The sequence below is a fragment of the Numenius arquata genome, chromosome 2 (genome assembly GCF_964106895.1).
Source record: "Numenius arquata chromosome 2, bNumArq3.hap1.1, whole genome shotgun sequence".
Classification (NCBI taxonomy): domain Eukaryota; kingdom Metazoa; phylum Chordata; class Aves; order Charadriiformes; family Scolopacidae; genus Numenius; species Numenius arquata.
Genome location: NC_133577.1, coordinates 90,797,129 through 90,814,029, shown reverse-complemented (window position 1 = coordinate 90,814,029; position 16,901 = coordinate 90,797,129). Strand labels below are relative to the sequence as shown.

The 16,901-nt window shown below is 38.5% G+C and overlaps 1 protein-coding gene across 2 annotated transcripts in view; it reads right to left on the bottom strand.

Moving 5' to 3' along the window:
• OSBPL8 (oxysterol binding protein like 8) overlaps window positions 1–16,901 on the bottom strand; it is a 60,098-nt gene that overhangs the window by 30,265 nt on the left and 12,932 nt on the right. The window contains exons 1-3 of one of the 2 annotated variants that reach the window (XM_074144597.1): window positions 11,406–11,547; window positions 4,930–5,000; window positions 220–300 (exon numbers count right to left, since the gene is read on the bottom strand). In XM_074144597.1, the coding sequence (XP_074000698.1) occupies window positions 220–300; window positions 4,930–5,000; window positions 11,406–11,547 (294 nt within the window). Of the gene's footprint in view, window positions 1–219; window positions 301–4,929; window positions 5,001–11,405; window positions 11,548–16,901 lie in introns of those variants that run through there. The other variant, XM_074144598.1, reaches the window with a different exon arrangement.

The window sequence follows — 16,901 nt, the reverse complement described above, 5'->3', positions numbered from 1 at the left end:
CCTATAATCTTGGGCCATCTCAAAGATTGCATTACAGAAGCCCATACTCAAGTAACAGTACAATAAGATTAAGGGAATCAACTTCTCACGATACTTAAATATTCCATAGGTCTCATCAGTACTTGGCATTTTTGTCTTCTCACTAGAGAATACAGTAAAGCTATGTGAATGCATTTATAGTCCATTAGTCCATGAGGAGTTATTTGGGAATTAACTCACCTTGAGAGATTCTTTTTTTGTAAGTTTGCTTGAAGATAAAGAGATGTCCTTCTCAGAGCCATTGAAAAGCTTGGATTCAGACTGAAATTCACAAAATGCATAATAAATAAATGACAATGTCAGATACAAAGATATATTACTGTTGCAGGCACTTTAGAAAGCATTTGAAGTGCACAGCTATTTTTGTAAGGTTCCCATTCCCACTCCTCTACTGTTTGTCCCACTTAAAAAACCCCTCAAAACTAAAACCAACAAACCACAACTTGTATCATGAGCTGTTCACTACCTATTCATGGAGTCTTTTTTTATAAGGGTTTTATGTGAAAGAACTCTGAGATTCCTCCAGAAGAAGCTGAACTATATATAGTAAATATTTAGCCCATGTAGCCAGTTACTTGATATGTCACAGTCTTGACTAGTTATGCATTATTTTAGCGGAGAGAGAAGGTTTTAGGAAAATCCTGGTGCTTAAACACAGGAGTCACTCCCGTGACACAGGAATCCCAACATCTTCATTCACAACTTGACAGCTCCTCTGAATGGATTGCTATAGAGGCACTTACCCCATGACCCATGAAGGAAAATACAGCCTCTTCAATCTAGGATTCAGCGCTCTATAAATCATCAGAGTACAACAAACCACTAACGGCACTCATTCTGCTCCTTCCTCCCTAATTCGATGCTCTGATTACCTTGCAAGTCATCTTTTAGAAGCTCACAGTGGTGATAGACAGGGGAACGAGACACAGGTTTGCTCATGAAACCCAAGTCCTTATTCATGGCAGGACAATACGCTGCCTCAGCACCACATGATTCCTCCTTCCTGCCTCTCCCTGCATCTTGTAAGGTTCAAAGTTTATTCCTTGGCATCTGTTGCCTACTAGTTGAAATGGAACTAGAGCCACCAAACATTCACCTTGGGATACAGAGCTCTTAAAAAAAAAAAAGTCTATCACAGAGTTATGTCATTCCTACTTGCAAGTCAGAGAAAACTGAGTAGGTATCCACTATATATAAACTTCAGATAAATCACAAAAAGTTGCATTTCTTCGCGCACTGAAATATAAGCTTGATGGACACAAAGTTCCTGCCTAGTCAAAAAAAAAAAAAAAACAACCCAAACAAAAAAAGACAACAACAAAAAAGAAAAAGAAAAAAAAAGAAATCAATGCAACCTTCTAACGTGTGTAAATTCAAGGACAGTTTAGGAAAACTGCTTCTCAAGCTGTTCAACACTTCTGACTAGTCATTTCAAATCTCAGAGTACAATGCAACCTCTACTCACTTATTTTGTATTTTGAAATACTATAAAATAACCGTCAAAAATATGCAAGTTTTGAGTAAACATTGCAATAATAAAGACAGTGCACTTGAGCGCTCTCTTACTTAAAACGAGTTGCTCAAGCCAAATAAATACAAATTAAAGATTAACGAGTGGAACAAAGCAATTTAACTTTGATCCTACTTTGATGCCTTTCATTCAGAACTAAGACTTTATAGAAGTCTCCTTAGATAACTAGTGTCAAAAAAGATATGTGCAATAACTGGCAAAAAGCAATTTTACCTCAAAATAATATCAATGATAAGTAAATGTTCACTAACTTCCATATAAATCTTGGAAAAATGAAGGAAACGTCTTCATTTTGTATTAATGATGTGTTCTTAACACTCAAAATTTAGCTTTAAGACAAGCATACAACTTGAAATTTAATTCCTCTGTCGAAAAGTTAAAGGAAATACAGTACTTGAAATGTAATGACAGAAAAGGGAAAAATGCTTATCACTGTCACATAAGAAGAGGTAACGAACTCGTAATGCAAGCTATAATGGAGCAACTTAAGTAAAACATTCATAAATATTCTAGTTGCTCACCAACAGAAAGCTAATGCAATCTAAAGGTCATGCATATAAATGTCCCAAACCAGTAAGTATCACGGGTTACAAAAACTCATTTTCCCAGAATGTCAGTTAAAGCTTGCTAATATGACACTGAGTAAAGGTCCCTATTTACCTGCCCAACAGATTGCAAGGCAGATCAGTGATTCGGATATTTTTAAGCTAGCAACTTTCTCAGTGTTACATCCACACAAAGTAGATGGGATTAAAATTTAAAAGAAGAAAACATTTTAAGAGAAGTTACTGTAACTCCCAGCAAGGTACATTCAGTACCAGATTCTGGGCAAGTCTCATCACTGCTTTTCCGTCAGTAAACAGAAGGGCTGCTACTTTACATCCAAAGCTGTGATAGTTACCATATTCTGTTAGCCTTAAGTTTATTTGCGGGTTATAAAGGAACCACTAGTCTTATCACGCCCTACACACAGTAATTGCTAAAATAAAAATAAAAGACGTGTATTAGGAGAAGTAGGGATATTGGTCACATCTGTGATAGCAGAAAGACACAAACAAAAGTAAAAGCAAACCACACAAAGACTTAAGAAAGACAAGAACCAAAAAAAAAAAAAAAATCTAAGGAAGAGAAAAGTCAAGTTGGATAGTCAAAGATAAATGATTAATAGAGTCTGAAATAAATCCAAGTTAAAAGAGACAGTATTAACTTTTTTTTATCAATGTTGTGTTATAACAAAAATGTATTAACAAATTAAATATTTCCAAGTCAAAAATGATTTAGAGGTTCCTGGACCAACATAAATATTTTGATCAGAAGCAAGCTGGACTGTGAAGTATGCTTCCTTGGTCTCCCTGAGAAGTGAGGCTCTAGGATGCAGTAAAGCTGAAAGACGCAAAGTTTTGTGACTCCAAGTCAGATGTAAGAAGCCAACAGCTTGAAATGCTTAGCTACACACCACAGAACTGCAGCATCAGCTGCAGAAACCAAACTGCTCACCCCAGTGCAAGTCTGATGACACCACTTAAGCAGAGAAATGCTACTGTAACCTTCAAGTCGCTTTGATTTCCTTTGGTATCTCTTTAATATTTCCCTTTAAGGGTCTGACATATGAAACATCATGGAAAAATTTGTGTCATGCCCCTGTCTCCTAGGGGTGCAGCTGCCTGTGCCCAGGGCCAGCTCTGACAGACCGCAGTGCTCACCCTGCAGCAGAGTGCCATGGAAAGAGCTGTGCGAGAAAGCAGCGAGGAGTTGGCATCTCCCCCATCTCCCTCGGGAGCGAGCTGTGCTCAAGCTCAGGTCCCCACCTTCCCCGACAGAGCAGCCCACACCTGCTGAGCCCTGACAATCTGTTTGAGTGTCTGTTACCACATTTGCCTCTGAAAAACAGTGGACATCCTAGCAGAAAATAGAAAGCTACACAGCTGGGTAATTTAAAGTCTTTAAACTCTATCCTGTAGTGATGCTTAAATATGAAAAACAAGAGAACTTAGCTACTCCATTCAGTGATTAAACCATACACAGCCTCTCTCTCTGCAAAATGTGGTCTTTCCCTCTTCTCTTTAATGTCTTGAAGAGAAAGTGAGATGAGTTTTACAAGATAGCCAATTGAATATTTTTTTCCTGGAATTCTACATTCTAAATACATCAAAATCACTAGATAAAAATTCAGTGCATTGCTATGCCAGGCACCTTTGCCAACCAAAATGTTCACACACTTTAAGAGTTACAATAGGCCTACAAATAAAGACGACTGCATCAGAGTGGTCTATACGATGTCCTAAATCTGACAGCTTCTATAACTGTAACCTAAAAATTTAAAAGGACTTGGGAAAGGAAAGGATAGCTATGGTAGATTTTTCTCAGTGCTACTACAATGACTTTCTACACAAATCTCTCATCTTGTGCATACTGTTTCAATACCATCAGAAAAGAACATTTTATTCTGAATAAGAATGCTGTTGCAAATTATTTGTGTAAATAATTGTGATTAGGACAAAACAGCTCTGGAGAGAAAGGACCTGGGATCACTACACAAAAAGTGTCTTTTGGTTGGCTTAGGTAGTTCACGCTTTTTTCCTTTTTAAGGTTTGCCATCCCAAGATTCTGTGGCTTTGGTGACTGCAGTGTTCATCTCCCAGGTCCACTTTGGATATTCTCAGTTTTCACAGCATCTCAGTGAGGCTTTTCCATCATGGGACTACACTATGATGATAAGGAATTTGCCTGGCTTCTGCCTTCTCCATTTCTATTATGAAGACTATCAGAAAGCATAAACATGCATAGCAATTTTATCCAGATTAATGTTCTACTGAGTATGCTTTCCTTTGCACTCTCATTGCCTCAACAAAATTGGCCTTTATACTTGAATTCTGGGTACAGAAGTCTTTGCAACAGACATGACAACAGATTACACTTAACTATGTTTTACTCTGGCAATTTAAGCCATTAAACTTAAATTTTCCAACTACAGGGTTTTTTTTAACATTCTTATATGAAGATTTGCTACAGCTCAGTGAACAGCATCTTCACTTACAGCTTAAAAGGATTTTAAATTCTGTTCCATAGCAAGAGTTGGCCCCCATCCATCATTACATATGGCGAGGCAATTTCCCACCCCAAGATGACAGTGAGAAGACTCCATGTTTCATTTTTACTAATTTGAACAGTAGATTTTCATGTGATGTCATCCTGAGAACTATATTAAGAAATTCCCTTTAATCTTTATCTATTGCTGAATCTGAAGAGTGATCTTCAAGATTATCTACAAAGTTAAATACATTTGCATTTAATTAAAAATGCACAATTCCTTCACACACTGGCATTTTCAAGACTGATTAGGAGGCAGCTTTCCTTACCTTGCTTTTTGACATAGAATGGGCTGTATCCTCTTTGCTTTGTGACACATCATCCTTCCCTTTGTCAAAACCTTAAAGAAGAGACAGCATCGTTGCAAATGATTTGAAGACATTAACATTTTATACCAGCAAGTCTTTGAAATAAATTTGCAAGTTATGTTTAGCAGAAAAAAGTGCAAGTAAATTGGATTTGCAATCAACATATACATACCAGTTGCAAACATACCAGCTACTACAATATAAACTAATTTAATACCTACTAAGAGACGAGAACAGTCCACTGTATTTGGATGGTGCTGTACCTGATCCAATATCCTGATGTATCATAAATATGGTGTGCAAACTTTTGTCCTTTTATCTTCTCATTCTCTCCTATCTGCATACATGCATGCACAGAGCAGAATACTAAATAAAGTCTTTCTTTTTGGTTTGTTCATTTCTGTAGCTAGAGATAATTGTTAAATACTACCTCCATGAAAACAAACCTAAAACACTAATTAAGATTTCCAGTAAGTTTTTTGCAAGAAAATGGAAAAGGTTGCTTATATTAGCCTTGAATTTATATTCTCAACTTGACACTGCATAAGCGTAACTGCAAAGCTTTATATTAAAATAGCCATCAAAATCCCACATTTCTCCTCCATGAGTGACTCACAGGACAAGCCCCACACCTTCCCACTATCCAAAAAGCAAAGTGAGACAATGGTTGTAGCCACTGTATGTATGACAATGGAAAGTGGGGGGTCACAACTGGCAACAGCGCTGCTGCACAGCTGCTATGTGCCACAGAACATACACCGAGAACCTAGCATCCTCTTAAGGAAAAATAATCTACTCTGGTTACAAGACAGGACATCCCAGTGATCCATTTTCTTTGAAGAGGTTGGTGGTGGCTTAAAGCTTTTACAAACTGGAATAAAACAAATTGCTTTACCTGAGTAAGTAGAAACGCCATCACTTCCATGCCCTCCAGATAGAAGGCAGATAAATATGAAGTCATACATAAATTTCAGGAATAATCCACGCAGCTGAGAAGCCTTGCATGGCTCCAACAGTGGTGCCCTAAAGCTTCAGCCCACCAGAGGGCACTACCTCAGCAGACAAATTGCATAAACGGAGAGCTAAAGCTCTTTGGAGCTTCCCTTTGAACATGTTCCTAATTTTGAAACAGAAATTGGTACTCAGATCTCTACGATGAGAAAATTTATGAGAGAAACAGCTTGATTTCACGTTCTTCAGCAGACACTTTAGTAGGGACACTTTATGAACTTTAAAAGAATTTTTATTAACACTCTCTAGCAGTGTTGAGTAGTTTGTTCAGTGTAGGATTATTTTTTTTTTTTTTTTTTAAATTAGTATCTTCACCCTTCCACAACTTAAAATACCTAGAAACTCTTAGAAAGTACTGATTCATCTATGACAAACAGATGGGAAGCTTCCCATCTATTTGTCATGTTTCCCAACATTTTGGGAAGTTTTACTAAGTTATAGAGGCATTAGGTTGGTCTTCAGGTTACATGAGAAATTTGAGATTCCTCTTAATCTTGGTCTGGTAATCAGTCTTTTTGTTTAATTTTATTACATTTTTCAGGGTTTCTTTTTTAAGACCAGATTTTTTAAATTATATACTGCAATACAGTGATATTTCATTTTATGTTTACACGAAGTAAACCTTACACGCCTTCAAAGAAACCTTTACATGTCTTTATAGAAGCCCCTCTGTGCACAGTTCATTAAACCCTTCCTCTTGAAATTCTTCCAACACATCTGTGATCAGTTTGTTCAACTAATGGAAACCTATAATACAGAAGACTACTTGACCACAGGGATGGGCAGAACATTTGTAGTTCTAGGGAATCCAGACCAAAAAACACAAAAAGGCATGTCACGATCCAGAGGCCAGAAGACACATTTCCTATGTAACACCAAATACAAAAGCACATTTCCTACAGCACCCATTGTGATGTGCTGAAACAAAACAAAGGCTGTTTCAAGCCTCAGAGGACAGACCTGCCTTCTTCCCTGAGAAGTTACTAGATTCGATGCCAGTCTTAGGCACTCAAACACACATCAGAAGCATAGTAATGAGGTTTTCTCCTCACTCCCATAGCCAAAAGAAATCACTCATTAGGAACCAAGTTCCACTGAAAATGTAATGCAGGCATTTTCTAATGGCTTTCCTGTTTTTATTTTTATAGGCACATACAGAAGGGATGGGAATCAACGAGGAAGTGCGAAGTCAGGATTGTTCTTACAGAAGAGAAGCTATAATTCACTTGCTTTCTAACACACACATCCTTATCTAACAAACATATGCTTTTATTTTCATAAACAAGCTTTTCATTGCCACCACCAAGCAGAACGGAAAACAGAACAATCTACTCTGTCCCAGAGAATCAGACACGAAGGCCAAAGTTCAGTTGCGTTTCTCTGAATTCCACCAACTTGCTTCCAGTGTCTCAAGCTGAAGAGGTGTGCATGCTTGCTGGTTTATAAACACACCACCACACTCACTGTTGCCTTCCTTTCTCACACGCACAGCAAAGGGTTGTCCCAGGGGGTGGCTACTGAACCCAAGTCAGAGTGCTGCAGATCCTGAACACCTTGCACTGCTCCATCTTGGTCTGTGAGGAAACCCAACCAGTCAGCTTCATATCCCACACTGTCTTACTTGTAACCTCTGCCTCTGTAGAAGGGATAAACTCACCCAGAATACAGACAGAAAGCTTTTCTCCCCGTGTGCTGAAATGTATGTTAAAAAAAGAAGTCATAATTCAGGTGCTAGTCCAGACACAGCCCCACCCACTGTAAGGATGCATTTTCCAGGGAGCCTCTATTACGATGGAGAGACCTCAAATACCATAAGCAGTCTTACTTCTTCTAACAAGAACAGGTTGATACTAATACTTGCAGGGAAATTTGTACTGAAACATCACAAAAAGCTATATATGAGCCTAAGCTGAGGACACTTTACCATGGAAATGCTTGATCAAGGAAACAAACAGAGCAATTATATTCACAGAATCAACAATAAGAAATACTGGTTTATCCCTTCCTGCTGCCAGTCAAGAAAAACAAATTTCTCTATGGACTTCTGATGAAGCTGCGCCTTTAAGTGATGCTTTGTGTTATTGCTCTTTTCATAGTTTTGTTCACCCCAGAGCTACTGAAAATTACACCACAAAGAGTCATTGAATCAGTGTCTGGAGCAGAAAGTGCCAGGGTGTGAGAGGCTAAAGGCAGGGCCTAATAAAAAGAATGTCTTTCAAGTTTTTCAGTGTTCCCCAGTAGTGGTTTGGGGCTTAATATTTTAGCTTACTTATTGTTTCCCATCCTGTAATTCAATCAGGAGCTCTATAACAAGATAACCTGAGCTCACATTTCAGGCGTTGAAGATGCAATCCCTTTCTGTAACTTCCTCTCTGTTAAATCTCTTGAATTTGCATATCATTTTCTACCTAAAATCGTGAAAGCAATCTTCAGAGTTAGGAGACAGTGAGCAAGTGCCATTTGAATCAACCTCCAGAGCTGCAGATTGAGCTCCCAGTAATGTTTAAGACACTTGCAGTTTAAAAAAAAAAATTAATAAATTTTATTTTAGACACAAGTTCCACTACTGTAGCCTCTAAAGCATTTCTGGGCATCAGGGATTGTGTTCAGAGCAACACTTCCTCTTAACAGACTTTCTCCCAGTGTGACCTTCCTTGTCTTACCATCACAGGCCCCATGGGCTCTGAAAGCTGATCCCAAGCCCAGCAGTCAGCCACAGTTCATGGTGTGACCTTAGAAGTCAAGGGAAACTGTCCATTAGTACATTCCTAATGTGAGCACTCGGCAACTCCTTCTAAAACTTGCAGGCAGAAATCTACGTGAAAACTCATGATGGGCTTTCAGACAGATGCAAGAGCCTGACAACGGCATGCAACTGCAACCATCAGAACTATACACGCACAAGGTGTCAATGAAACAAAACCAAACACGTTTCTTCAGAGACAGAGCTGGAATATGCAGTCCATACCAAAAGAAAAAAAGCCCTCCAAAACACCGCTGGATGATTTGACAAAAATTGAGGAGCATATATATTCCAAGATTAACGTTAAAGAATCTTCAGGTTATAGTCTGTGGCAGGGTACATTTTAAAACAAAACTGTTCCATTACAGAGATTTCAATTTTGCAGCATAACGGGTATCATTCTTTATAAGTCACATCCGCAACCTGTCCCTTCAATCAATCTTGAGGGAAGGGAAAAACCAAAACCAACTACATAACTCCTGCATCTCAAATACTGGTTTTGTACCTCTCAACAAATACCATCTGTAATTAGGATACCTGAGAAATATAAATCAGAAAAAACATGTTACTTTACAATGTCAGATCTATTTTATCCAAAAAGAAAGAATTACTATCCACTGAAGGCTTTTTCCCAATAAACAGAAGAACCGGTAAAAAAGCAATGCAATGCATGAAAAGATCACAAATAGCAAGCCAAGCAACACTATTACTGACTTCCAAAAGAAAAGCAAGGAACAGGCTGATATGATTACTGGTGTGCATCTGCAGTTGTGAAAAACGAATAATTGAGCTGAAAACCTATACTCTTCTGGAAGTACTATGAGCTATACCTAGTGGGAGATGTCAATACTGGTGTTATATAATAAACACGGCAGAAAAAGAGGGAAAAATCTTTTAAAAGAATTGAACACAGCAGACAATAGCCTTTTTAACTGGCTGATTTTCAAAAGCTGACACCCAGTTTTAAGAATACAATCCCATATTAACTAATTCAGATTCCTCCATGGATTTTGAAACTGAAGTAATCAAAAAAGCAAGCAAAGTCCTTTGACGTATTTTCTCATGGTTATGTTTTCTTTTGCAAACACCATACAAAATAAACAATAATAACCAAAAACTGTCCTCACTGTAACTATACATGAGTATCTTTTAGACAGGCAATAATTACTCCTTCCTTGAGCCAAATGGAAAGAGTATACCATCCAGCATGTTAATATTGTTTAAATTCTTCAGATACATGGAAGATTCCAAAAGATAAAATATTTTTTGGATATATATTTACACTTGATTTTTTTTTCATTGAAAATGGTTTTCCATTTGTTCTGCATATTAAGAAGTCATTCACTGTTCACTTATGGACAGCGATCAGCTTTAATGTAGAACTCTACACAGGAAGAGGGCAAATAGGAAATGAACTAATTTTTGTTTCAGTAATTACCAGACAACACGCATTTATTTTAAAGATAGGGAGGATCTGTCTAGCTGCCAACACCACGCTTTCAGGCTTTGAGATCTTTATTTCCTGAGCAGCTTGAATAAAACTCAGTGCCAGGTTCTTGGTAGAAGGCTAATCATTTTCTCAAGCAGAGCGAAAGGATATGTTGCAGGGTAAAACATGAAGTTTAATAGAATGTGGTGTCCCAAGCAACTGCCCCCACCTGCCTGAGGCTGAACACACTGCTCCAGTGATTCTGCAAGGCAGCACCTGCCAACGATGGAGAGAGCTCCCTAATCACCAGCCTGCCACCTTTTCCATAGCTTCCCCAACTCTTTTCCATGGCTTCAGAGCCAGGGCTTACGAATTCAGTGACCCATTCTGTAGAAGGCATACAATAAAAAGTGAAAACTATTTTACTTCCTCCCTGCTCCCAGCATTCTGGCCCCATGGGACTATGCAACAAAGTGTGTATATGCGCATGCACAAGATAAATCACACATACAGGGTAATTCTGGTAAGAATGTGCAATTTCTACAATGTCCCCTTTCAGGAAGGGGTGACCTTGTAAGGTCAAGCATCGAAGTTTCCTGAAGTAAACTGCTGAAATCCAGGTACGTAAATCAGAAGTGCACATTACGGACAATGTAATACTAGAAATTCATTTCAATATTCTAGTACTGATTTTCAGGAGACAACAAATCTGAGCAGAAGAGGATGCAAGCCCTTTCTGGTGTTAAATATGTTAAAAATCTTCCACTACAGTGTTTAGGGCTAACAACATAGCCTTGCTAACTCATTCTATCCTGTCATTTTCTGTCAAACCACCAATGACAAACACGCAGATTCTGCAGTAGTTACAGCTAAATTAAAACCTTCTGCTGTACTATTTTAAAACAAGTCCATTGTGTGCGAGGGAGTGGAAAGTACAAGGGAGGAAGGCATTTATAAACCATATCACAGAACTTCAGTCATACAAGCCCAAGCAACCAAAACAAATATTTCAGTCAGTACCAAATACACAAATGGCTTTTCAAGAGAGATTTGCTGTGGTGTAAGCTAACTTACTCGCTTGCCTATCTGCAAATCCTGCTACTACAAAGAGCTGTTATCTAAATGCATACGAGCATTGTTCCTTTCGATTTCTACTAACATCTCAGCACATTACTTTCATTCAAACTGAAAAAAGTTGAGGAGGAAATTATATTCTCTTCTGTAGATTTTAAGAAATGCAAGACCAAAACAAACCTGGTAAAGCAGGAGAGAGTTCGTTATATCCTCCAAAGGAAGCATTCCGGACAAGCTTTCGGCCATCAGCTCTTGGAGAAAACACAGATGAAATCCCAGCACATGAAGAAAACCTACGTCGCACTGGACCCTCTTCCTTCATGAGTTAAGGTGTTTGTGTAAGGATTATGTTCTCTGTGAAAGCTGGTTAGCATTAGCTGGTTGGAACAAGAGTGTTGCAGTAACAGCCTTTTACCTCACATTCTGATGAGTAAGATATAAAAGGAAAAAAAAAAAAAAAGGAAAGAAACAAACGAAGGGCACACGTGAAAAAAGCAGCGAAGAGACACAGGCTGCCAAATCAGCAGCAAGGCAAGCAACACTATACTCCTCTTGTCAAACCCATTAGGATGCTTAAAGCAGAATGGCTTTGCTTCAGCTCCTCTTTTCCACAAATATACTGCATCTCATTTTTTACATTTCAGTTTCGGTCCTACTCTTCTCTGATTTCTAAGCACACAAAAGCAGTGATTATTTAGGTTTTAAGGATTCATTAAATCCATTCTTTTTCCCTGTTAGCCTTTCAAGTCCCAAATTCATACTGCACAAAGCACAACTCGTGAGCAACGTGGCTTCCCTCTTTGATACTGTGGTATGCTATGGGAATCCAAAAAGGGAGCTCATGTTTTGTGTTATACAGACATGTTAAAGTGCCTGTTTAGGCACTTACCTAAGCTAGTTTCCATCAGCCAATTCTCACGGCTTCTACACCTTAATATCTTATTTTTATTTAAAAGGTGAGGTGACAGCTTTTTCTTCTCTAAGATTCTGCCAAATTTATATATACAAACCAGCCGGACTCCTGGAAGAGTTGTACAAAACAAGCTCCACAAAAAGGGCTTTTTATTATTAATGCCCCAAATATCTTATGCAATGAATAAAACACTTAAATGAACGTACTTAAATTTTAAACATAAAAAAAAAAATCCCAGAAAATTGTGCTTCAAGATAGAAATCAGCAGATCCAAACTGCTCTTGCTGATAGCTATCAGAATAAAGTCAAATAATCTCTCCCTAACCTCCTTCATCCCCTGTTCATTAGATCGGCTGCTTCTTTGCCCTGATGACTGGCATGCACGGCCACCCTTTTTCACATGTGGAATATCATTCCTGCCTGGTGCTTCTCTGCTGATCCCATTTTCCCCATCATACCTTATTTCTCACAAAATACATGTGCAAACCTACTGTTTGCTGAAAAGCAGAAAAATAAGACACTAAGAATTGGCTTGAAAATAGGAACTGGCGTTCTCCCTTATTCCATACTAGAGGACTCCTTTTCTTGTGGAATGTAAAACACATCCCACTAATTAAATCAAATTCGTACTACCATTGATTAATCCTCACATAATACTGTTTACTCCAGCTGCTTATGCAAAGAAGCGTACTTACTATTTGCAGCTCAGTAATTTCAGTTCACATTGACTCAAGGATAATACTGAAGTATTTTATAACCCCTATGAAAGGTTTGAACTGTTCAGAGTGTATATGCATTAGTACCTACAGATTCATACACTGAAAAGAATTTTTTTGATAATGAAACATAACAGCTTCCAGTACCCTATGAATCACTAAAATTTCTTCATGCCTCTTAACAGACTAATGCCCCAATACATGCCAAGGAAAAAAGATCTAAGTGAAAATAACAAATACGAGCCATCAATAGAAACCATTATGTATGATCTGTAATCTTCACTTCTTTAGTACAAGAAGTGAAAAACACTATTCACTTGGGCACAGGGAGGGGGAGAAACTGGATGAGGATGTCTTGTGTTCCGGCCTGTCTCCATTTATCCGTTACTGTGTCTCATACTTCCCTCAGCTGAAGCAGTCCTTGCCCAGATGTCCCGGAAGGAACAGAAAGAGCAGCTGAAAAACTTAGGGAGTGGAACAGTGGGGCAACGCGAAGGAAATGCAATGAGGGAGAACACCACTTTTTTTTTTTTTTGTTCAATAAACACAGTTCCACATTACTTCTCTAAATCTGTTGTCTTAACTATAAAACAGAGCAAACTACCTTGGTCCCAATCTCTTCAGAACACGCATTTTATTGTTTCTAATTACAATCAAGAGAAAGCTGCGGTAGAAAAACTGCCCTTACACACAGAAGGAACTGTATCCTCTCATTACAGAGCTATCTCGCCCAGTTAACGGGTCTGTTATCTCGTGTTTCAGAGTGAGGGCTATGACCCTGCCCAGGAAGGCTCTGCTGACACTGCTATCAGGACATTTCCATGTCCTGTTCCGGAACACAGACTAACGGGAGGCTCCACCACCAGCCACCCACACCGCTTTGTCTGCATCTGCCTCCAGCCACTGCACCAGCCAGTTCAGGAGCCACTACTGAGTACAACTGCCAGCCTACCATGTTCTTCCACAACAGTCTTTGCCACATCACGTTCATTTTACTAAAAAGTGGCTAGACATCCAGGGGCTTGGGGAAATAATGTAATCCTGAAGGTTTTTCCCGTATTCCTCTCTGTGACCTCTCGGGTCCCTTGACACTGCTCATGTAGCCAAACTGTAAATGAGAACAGATTAAAAACCTATTTCTCCTTCCTATGCCCTTTTCTCCACTTAGAAGTGAAATTGAAATCTTTGGGTAAGCAAAATTAAAAATTTCAGTAGGGATAATGTTACATTTTCCCTCTCTGAAGCTATCTCCCAACCAAGGAAGCCATTAGCTGGGTATTCCAAGTACCTTCTTCTTTAACTCAACAGGTATATAGGAGAGGCAGACTCCGTGCCTTTAGCCAGTATGCTAAAAAAAAAAAAAAAAGTAAAAAAGTATGACTGTCTCACCACTGCAAAGGAGAGGGAAAAAAAAAAAAAAATACCTAATTTAAGCTTCCTCTTTTATCTTTCTCCCCTCCATCAAGTCACCATCGTATTTCACTTAAACCTGCAGTGGTAAAACAGTTAATTACATGGTTTGGCAGTAAAAATTCACTAGTTCTCCATTTTTTCAACAGCTTGTGATTTATTATGCCTGCTAACACTTGTATACACATGCTCATTTGCTTCAACTACTTCAAAGTAGTATCCGTTACTGGAGAGATAGCTAACAGCTGAAAGGCTGTTAGATCAAAAGGAATCTGTAACACTTCATAAAAATGAGCATTCTTCTCCACGGCGTGATTCTAGGCTAAAGTTTACTGTAACTCTTGAGCATCAACCTGCAATATTAAAGGGGTTTCTGCTCTCACATACTCAGTGCCCAAAGCTCTTCGAAACCCTTTTAATTACTTGCCATAAATTTGATTCCTGAAAGGACACAGAGGTACTTTTAAGTAGTTGAAAGTGCTTTTATTTACACGTTCTGTACATGACAATAGGAAGGTGCACTTCATTAGCCACGAAAAAAAAATTAAAAATTCCTTTTCTATCTTCTCCCCTCCCCAAAATTAAATTCAGACAGAATATCTGTCTGATATACTGATAAAATCGGAATTAGTATAATTCATTAGGTGACCTTAGACTAACATCCCAGGAAGCCTTCTATCCTTTTGATATCAGTTTTCCACTGCCTTAATAATTAATATACTTAGAAAATGCACTGACATACACAGCATGGAAGTTTACATGGTTTCAAAATACTCAGAAATAGAACTACAGCCAAGTCCATCTGCAGAAGTCAGACCTAGCCAAAAAGCCTGCATAAACAGGAAAGTGTTTGCACTCTAGCCTAAATGCATCAGGTGTGTGCTGCTGAGTATCTGTACATGAAAAAATAAGATTCCTCATAAAAAAAGTTAAGTACTTCATGAAAGCAGGCACGAGACTAAATATGCCACTCCAAAGGGAGAATAAGTCTCCTGGTTTCTCTGTTTTATATAATGCCTAAATCAGTAGGAAAAAGAAGTAACCATGACTGAAATATTTAGTTCATCTATCTCGGGGCGGGGAGGGGGGGGGATGGGGGAGGGAGAGAAGAATCCATTCTCAGTCAATCTGTTGAACATCTCCTTCGAGACGGAAACTTATCTGTTGTATACTTTTTTCTAAAAGATAGAATGCATTTCTCATATCAGTTACTCAATCAGGGCTTCTTCAGTAGTAAATGCTGGCTGAAAAACAAATCATAATCCTGTGCTTAAGACATTCTTCCAGGATATTGCCTGTAGCAAAACTTAAACCTCAGTATACAAAACAAAGGCAAATAGAAGACATGTGCCATTCCAACAGCACATGAACACTTTTCACAAAGCCTGGGTTTAGTTTTAAAAGATTTCTTCAAGTGAAAAGTATTGTCAGCTGAAAAAACCATAGGCTTATGAAAAAAGACCTCTCTGAACCATGCAGGTATGAATTCCAAGCATGGAAATTGAACTCAAACCAAAAATATTCTGAACTATACAACTGAGGAATTTTAAATATAATAATCCTTTTTATATAGATGTTAGAAGTTTAAAAGAATTAAAACATTACACAAACTGAGCCTGATGCAATAATATAACTACGAGTATATCTGGTGATGCAAATTTAAAAAAAAATAATCCTTTTCACCTTAGAGATATATGAGGAAAATCCAAACCCTTCTTAAAACCGAATTTTGTGAAAGCTAAAGGGGGAAGGAAGAGGAAGGAAAGCTGATGGTGTAGCAGAGAAGGCAGAAGCTTTTTAGACTTGCCCTTCAAGTCTGACAATAATTTGCCCTGACATCTCAACAACATTACATTTTCCAGTAGAATTCTCCCCCCAGTCCAACAATAGAAAAGGTCATAAATAATTCTCTACATGCAGTATACACAGACTTTGTGGCATGCAGAAAATAAAAAAAAAAGGAAACTGCTAGAGAGTCATACCTATAAGTGAGTTTTATCCAACACCTGATTATTGCACATGGATTTTAAGTGAAAGTGTTTTTCTCCTATTTAACAAAAAGGGTATTAAAAATATACTTGCCTTCAGACACCAATATTTGATTCAGAAAAGAGACATCTGAACCATGAGGCTACAAGTTATGTCAGTTATTTACAGTGGCAAGTTTCGTTCACCAAATATTCTTCTGTTTTCTGGTATTTCCAAGTTGGGTGCAGTTTAGCTGAGGAGCAATTCCAGAAGCACGCCTGAGAGTGGTTATGAATGAACACCAGGGCTCCCAGTGCCCTGCTGGCAACTGCACTTGGCTGCACCTCCCTGCTGCTAACACTCCTGCTCCGCTCCTCCCACCCTAAGTAAAAAGGTTTGCTCACTGCTCAGGTTTCAGCAGTTTTCATCTCAGCCCTTATGAAATGCTCAAGGTCACTGTTCCAGCTCAAGTAGGCCAGCTCTGCAGAGACTGTCGTGGAGAAAGAGAACTTGCTGGAGAAGTTTCACAGCAATCAGCCCTGCTGTGCCTTTCAAACCCAATACCAAGCTTTCATAAAGCTGTAACCCACACAGAAAGGAGTACATGCAATTTACCCAAGCCACAAATACTGGGTGGAGTAGCATTTCAGAAATGGCAAGTTTTAATAA